We start from the raw sequence: 7,542 nt of genomic DNA on the forward strand, positions 1-7,542 counted from the left end.
CTGTATTACAGGGCAAAACCTGGGGCTCAAGAAAAGGCCTAAGAGGAAGCATCTCCTTACCCAATCTAAGGGCACAACAAAATGAATCTGCATAGCATACACACCATACATTTAAAGCACACTGCTTCCCCCAAAGAACCTTGGGAACTGTAGCTTGTTAAGGGTGTTGGGAACCGTAGCTCTGTGGGAGGGTAAATTACAGTTCCCATTATTCTTTGGGGGAAACCCAAATGTATGGTATGAACACTGCCTTACTTTGTAGCTACAACCACTCCACAGTTTCTCTTTTTGTCACCTATGATTTAATACTACCGATGACATCTTGCAACACATGTAGCAAACAGTTGCTCCATTTTTAATTCTTCTCTACCAATATGCCTTGAACTAACTAATTCACCAACATTCAGTGCTACCCCGGGCCTTGAGACTTCTATAGGTGCAGACAACATTATGTCAGACAATTTACAAAGCCAAGCCCTCAAAAACCACCTGCTCCTTACCATTTAGGAAGTTAGATAACATCTCAATTAAAACCAGCAATAAAATTCAAAACATCACTTTCTATAAAAGCCAGATGTACCAAACCTAAACTGGAAATACTTATGTGGAAAAACATTTCATGCATGCGGTACAATTAAAAGGCTGTGCTGTTGTTTTATTCCTGTTTTAGCCATAAATCTTCTGTTGATCACTTAAGTATGGAGTGAAGCACAGTCAGCTATTCTGCTTGGTTATAACTTATACAGCCCTTCATCCTTACAACTCAAGAATGGTTTCGTACCCAAGTTTTAAAGGGATTATTTCCAACTTCCAACAACAACCAATTAAGCTCCAAATACTGCAACCCTCTGTATAGACTTGTAATCCAGATCATAGGATAGACCCAAAGGATTTTTATTCATTTACTCGTGCATTCCATACTCTCAAGTCAAAGGTAGAAACCAGAAAGATTTTAGATGCTTCAGAACATTCACGGGCTCTTTAGTGTGCAAAGACACAAAACTTTGTACCTGGCTGTGAACAGATATAGCACCAAAATATTGACTTGTTGCTGGGGGATGGATGGAACAGACTAACACAAAGATTGCATTGGGTGCACCACTGCACCAAGGTCACTCCCTGGGTACATGGCAATAAGCTCCCACCTCCACCCCCATAACCCAGGCTCCGTGGCCAAATGCAGCCCTCCAGACCTCTTTATTTGGTTCTTGGAAGTCTCCCCATGTCATGCCCCTCATTGACCCTGCTTCACACCCCAGGTATTTCTGCCTGGCTGGAAGGTATCTACTAACAAAGGTAATGCCCCTTGCTTGCCTAGATGGAAGATGAATGGGGGTGGGGGTGTATGTTAGAAAGTGGCCTACTGTAAAAATGTAAAATTTACATGTATTGCTGTACCTACTTTTTGTCTTTTGTTCTGCCCCATTAACTGGCATGCTTCCCCCCCCCCAAAGGTTACCCAGAAGGGAATGCAGGAACTGAGAAAGGTTTCCCACCTGTCATAGCCTTCTCCAGCATCATCACATTGCCCTGAAGAAACTCAACAGCTACGTTGGAATCCAGGAATAAAGAATCGAAATTTCACCAACATCACTATTGGTCCCCACTTGCGAGTTTCAGCAGCTGGCATTCAGAGGCATCCTGCCCCCAACACAGAGGTAATATTTCCTTCTGATTCATCCCAAGAAAGACCCTAGAATATGTCATGTATGTATTGGGTATATACATATTTCGTATAACACTGAAGTTATGAGATCGATTTCCATCATGCACCAATTTTGAAAAGCACAGCGTAAATGTAATAAACTAATCAATTTCATTTGGAAGCCCAGAGTCTGTTCTGTAAAAGTCCTTGGTATTACACCTGGCTCACTTCTTCTTGGGCCCTGAACTCCCATCACTGGGCTCTGTGAGCTGAAGCTCCATCTTTTCATTCTTACTGGGCTTCAAATATTCATTTGATCACAGTACAATCCTACGCATATTTACTCAGAAGTAAATCCCACCGAGTTCGGTGGAACTGTGTGCCTGGTGCATTTAGGTTTGCAGCCTTACACCACAGTCCTAACACCCTGATCATTGATGCCAGAGCGGGTAGGACATAGCGAAGGTGATCCTCTGTCAACCACAGCTGGTGGAGTGGGAGTAGCTGTACTGCTGCTGCAGCCCCTGCTGCAGGCTGGAAAGTACCATCAGCAGCAACCTACAGAAAGACCTGAAATGGGGTGTTGGCAGCTTTGGACACAAAGCCCCAGAGATCTTCTGAGGGGACCAATACTTTTAGGGCAAACTTTGAGCTGGGGGGAGAGGGAGGAACACTTTTCTCCCAACTTGGCCAGCACAAGCCAGCAGGGCTTCCGATGCAATAGCTACTTTACCTGCTGCTGCCTGGCTCAGGTTTGCTCTGCCTGTCCATTAAAATAAAAGGGTTGTTTTTGATGTTTGTTTCTCTAAGTTGCTCTGAGTAGCTTTTGTGGAAAAACAACAACTAAAAAACAATAACAAATACACCACTAGATTGTCCAGGCAGCAGATTTCAACTTTTAAGTTTATTTCGAGTAAGAGCACTTAAAAATAAATCAAATTTCCAAAAAACAGCACAATCTTTGAAGAAGCATTCTCTCACAAATAAAAGGGAAGGCGTCTTCCAGAAACCTGCTACGACACGTGTGCTTTACTATATATACACGTAGCACTGGTGTGTGTGTGCAGGGAGCTTGGTGTGCAAGTAGGGTAATGTTTGGGTGAACTTTAAAGCACAAATTTAGGCAACACAGGATCAAGTCTTGCAGAGTTCAGTGGCGCTTTCACTCTCCCACTGAAAACCAGTTTCTGTTTTCTTGGTTATATGATTTTGCTTTCCATAAATGTATAAGGCAAAACAACATATTTACCTCCTACTTTTCTGCATAAACATACAATTATAGCTTTCCCACCAAGTCTTTGGCTTAATCCATTGGGTTGCAATGCTAACCCCTCTTATGAGTAGGCCCCACTGAATTCGAATGTATTTACATCAGAGCAGATGTGGTTTGGATTGCACATACAGTCTTCAACCCCTACTGGAAGTAAGCCAGAGCAGCAATAACAGGTCTCCCCAATATCTTCACTTTTTTCCCTTCTCTCTTTCCACTGTCCTCCCTTTCAAAGTCATAGACTGTATTCTGCTCGGGGCAGAGGCCTGTGCTTTTCCTTACATTATTCTGTAAAACACTATGGATACTTGCTGGTATAAAGAGTGCACAGGCGCTCCAAATGCGCGTTAAGAGTTAAGAGCTGTCATCTGATTAAAGAAAGCACAATAAATTACATCTGCAAACCAACAACAAAGTGCTAGGTAAAAAAAATCATAAACTTTATGAGTGTAAAGCAACCATGTTCACAAGGCATTACAAGGCACATTAAAACGTTACATGCATCCCCCCCCCCATTTCCCACTACCAACTTTTTGCCCAGCTTAGCCCCTTTCCCAACGTCCCCTTCCTGAAAAATATAAATATTTCCCCCCTCCACAGCTTAGCCCCTTTCCCAACCTCCCCTTCCTGAAAAACATAAATATTATCATTTTCACATGAACTTATCTGCTACAAGCTACCCACCACAGAACACTTCAGACTCACTGTTTAGGTAAATGCGCACACCCCCTTCCCTCCAGAGAGCTTCCCTTTCCCACCTGCATTCTCACAACAACCCTGCGAGGTAGTCCAGACTGAGAAGGCAAGTTTCGTGGCTCGGTGAAGGATTTCTGAAATCGTCGTGGTTCCTGCGCACTCTTAACCGTTTCCACCATGCGCACTCTCAAGTTAACAGCAGTTAATTAATTAACAGCACCTTATTCGCCATAACTACCCCTTGCAAACTTACTTCCCTCATTTACAGGAGGTAACAACAGCAATACACGCACCACCTCACTGTAGCCCATCGACCTCACTGGGGTCCCGAGCGTTTGCTCCCCTCCATTTCTTACCGGATCTTCCACAGGGCGGAGTGGGGGGTGTTGAGGGATAGCCGAATATCGTATCCGCCCCCCTCCTCTTCTCACGTCAGTAGTATCTTCCCAGCCCCCTCCGCCGCCGCCGTCGCCTCCACCGCTTCCTCGTCCCGCGGCGCCCTCAAACAGCCAACCCCGCCGCTCTCCCGCCCCCGCCTCCCAAGCGGGCGGGGCGCGGGCCAACGGCGCACGCCAATCACGCGACGTCACACACCCCCTAAAAGAGGCAAATGCCCGATGGAAGGAGCTTGAGCTCGAAAGGCTCCATGGCTACCGAGGCGGAAGGGCTCCTGTCACGTGATTTGAAGAAAATGAGTGGGACGCGGGGAAATCACCTTACGCGCAAGCGCACACGGGGCGGGGGGAGGGCGCAAACGTCTGGCGTTGTGGTTGAAGGAACTACAACTCCCATGAGCCCCAGCCACTAAGGCCAATAGGTAGGGATGATAGGAACTGGAGTCCAGCAACAGGGCCACATGGTCTTCTCTCACCTCCCCCCCCCACACACACCAATTTAAAATGTGGAGCTTTGAAGCTGAGTGGGAGTTTGAACATGGCTCTTGCTAGCCCTAGTCCAAAACTGTAAGAGAGTTCAGTACATAAAGGCAGTATAGTTAATATATTCCACAATCCAGGGCTTTATGTGAGTTTTAGACTGCGGTCATAATGTGCAGTTATGTAACTATTAACATCCAGGGCTGGCGCATCCATTTAGGCGAACTAGGCAATTGCCTAGGGCGCCAAAATGGAGGGGGCGCTGGCCAGGCTTGGGCAGGACGGGCTAGCAGCAGCTTCTCTGCTGTAGCGGAGAGGTGCTGCTTGCCCCCTACACCACCATCCCGGCTCCCGCTAAAGCAGGCTTGAGTGGGGGGCGGGCGGCAGGACGGGCGAGCAGCAGCAGCTCTGCTACAGTGGAGAAACTGCTGCTTGCCTCTCCACCACCCCCACCTCCCGCTAAAGCAGCCTTTGGCGGGGGCGCCAGAAGGTGGTTCGCCTAGGGTGCAAGAAGCCCTAGCACCAGTCCTGTTAACATCTGTACTGCAGTTGTATTTGCTTTCCATATGTATTTGTTGTTGTTGTTCAGTCGTGTCCGACTCTTCGTGACCCCATGGACCAGAGCACGCCAGGCACGCCTATCCTTCACTGCCTCTCGTAGTTTGGCCAAACTCATGTTAGTAGCTTCGAGAACACTGTCCAACCATCTCATCCTCTGTCGTCCCCTTCTCCTTGTGCCCTCCATCTTTCCCAACATCAGGGTCTTTTCTAGGGAGTCTTCTCTTCTCATGAGGTGGCCAAAGTACTGGAGCCTCAACTTCAGGATCTGTCCTTCTAGTGAGCACTCAGGGCTGATTTGTTTGAGAATGGATAGGTTTGATCTTCTTGCAGTCCATGGGACTCTCAAGAGTCTCCTCCAGCACCATAATTTAAAAGCATCAATTCCTCGGCGATCAGCCTTCTTGATGGTCCAGCTCTCACTTCCGTACATTACTACTGGGAAAACCATAGCTTTAACTATACGGACCTCTTCCATATGTATACATGCTGCCAATTTAGGATTAAGCTTCCTACATTTGATGAAGCGCCTTGTGGTCAATGGCAGTTTATGTCATTATAAAATGGTTAAGTCTTTAAGGCAACCTTCCCCAACCTGGTGCCTTCCAGATCTTTTAGATGATAATCCCTAACTGGCTGGTGTTTTTGGAAGTTATAATCCAAAACATCTGGGGGGGGGGGCACCAGATTGAAGAATACCGCTTTAAGGTGCCACAATACTTTCTATTGTTTTTGCTATAATAGATTAATATGACTAACCTTCTTGAATACTTGAGGCTGAGTTATTTATATATTCTGTTATGGGCCCTAGTTTTATAAATATGACTGCAAACGTTAAAATTACTTATTCCAGGGTGACTCTTTTACAGAACTGGCCTGTTGATTTTTGTGGGGATATTGTTGTTACAAAATGGACTGTGTGAAGTTCACTGTAGACAAGGGAAGTTGTTACTGACATATTCCAGCTTCACCTAACCTAAAAACTTGATGGTGCCTGCCACCCAGAGGTGAAGATTAACATATGCTCTCTGAGAAATTTAATTGACACAAATAAATAAAATTCATCCTCATGCTAATCATTACTCTATTCAGGAGTCAGCAAAATTTTTCAGCAGGGGGCCGGTCCACTGTCCCTCACATCTTGTGGGAGCCGGACTATATTTTGGGGAGGGAAATGAACAAATTCCTATGCCCCACAAATAACCCAGAGATGCATTTTAAATAAAAGCACACATTCTACTCATGTAAAAACAACAGGCAGGCCCCACAAATAACCCAGAGATGCATTTTAAATACGGTAAAAGGACACATTCTACTCATGTAAAAACACACAGATTCCCGGATCATCTGCGGTCTGGATTTAGAAGGCAATCGGGCTGGATCCGGCCCCCAGGCCTTAGTTTGCCTACCCATGCTCTATGTATTCGGTCCCTCTGTTATAACTCCGTTAACTCTGTTATAATGTCAATCCTGCAGCTTCATCGCAGGGTAGGGAAAATAGGTGAGAGTCTCAGGATCCATAAGATCATGGTGCTGCAGCAACTGCTGTGCCTAAATTGGTATGCCAATAATTATGTACTGTATTTATTTATTTATTGCATTTATAGCCCACCTTTTTTCTTTAAGGAGCTTGAGGTGACATACATAGTTTCCCCACTCCTCAATTAATCTCAACAACTCTGTGAAGTAAGTTGGTCTGAGAGGCAGTAACTGACCCAAGGTCACCCAGTGGGTTCCATGGCCAAGTGAGGATTTGAAATCTGTTCTCCCAGGTCCTACTCAGACACTAACCATTAGTACCATCATTATTCATTAAACGTATTAGTTGTTATTTTTTACAAAAAGAACTGAATGCTACTTACAACAATAATCCCACACTACATTAAACTGTTAGAAGGGCTGTGGTTGGTGTTAAAAGGAGCTGCAACCCAAAACATCTGGATACACCCACTTTAAACCAGGCTGTTTTTCTCATTACAGAGGGTGACCATTTCGCAGCCCCCATTCTGCTCCACCCCACTCTGTTCTGCCCGTTTTGTCTTCTTCCAGGTCCAGAAGGACCCATGAGTCAGCAATCAGACATCAGTTGGAATTGGTGCCTGTATTAAGAGCAGGAAAGTACGGTATAGTACATTGCAAAACCGACAGAGGGCCTATCAACTGACCCCTCCTTCTGTTCTCTCCCCACATATCTTCAGGATATCTTCAGGAGAGGAAAAAACAGAGCAATCCCTACACAAATGTTTAGTTTATAAATTATTTGTTGCTTGTATTTTATTCATTGGATGGGCTAATGCAGCCATGGATGGAAGGTCCACTGTCCAGATCAGACTGAACCTGACTACTGTTGGTTAATGATGTTTTATATGCAGTGCTTTTTTTCTGGAGGCACGCAGGGGTACACATACCCCTAAACATTTTGTCAATCTTTGTGCTTTTGTCCATTTACTGTATTTATTTTCCCCGATTTGAACTATAAAATGGTGATTTTCTTGAGT

General features: G+C 45.3%; 2 protein-coding genes across 2 annotated transcripts in view; one reads left to right on the plus strand and one right to left on the minus strand.

The window, feature by feature from the left end:
- Positions 1–4,202, minus strand: part of SPG21 (SPG21 abhydrolase domain containing, maspardin) — a 76,691-nt gene extending 72,489 nt beyond the window's left edge. The window contains exon 1 of the mRNA XM_033166922.1: positions 3,968–4,202. The gene's annotated coding sequence lies outside the window, so the exon portion shown is untranslated. The remainder of the gene's footprint in view (positions 1–3,967) is intronic.
- LOC117056942 (ubiquitin-associated protein 1-like) overlaps positions 1–7,111 on the plus strand; it is a 16,053-nt gene extending 8,942 nt beyond the window's left edge. Inside the window, exon 3 of the mRNA XM_033167647.1 lies at positions 7,094–7,111. Coding sequence (XP_033023538.1) covers positions 7,094–7,111 — 18 coding nt within the window. The remainder of the gene's footprint in view (positions 1–7,093) is intronic.
- Positions 7,112–7,542: the final 431 nt, after the last annotated feature.

This window comes from Lacerta agilis, chromosome 13, assembly GCF_009819535.1.
Source record: "Lacerta agilis isolate rLacAgi1 chromosome 13, rLacAgi1.pri, whole genome shotgun sequence".
Taxonomy (NCBI): Eukaryota; Metazoa; Chordata; class Lepidosauria; order Squamata; family Lacertidae; genus Lacerta; species Lacerta agilis.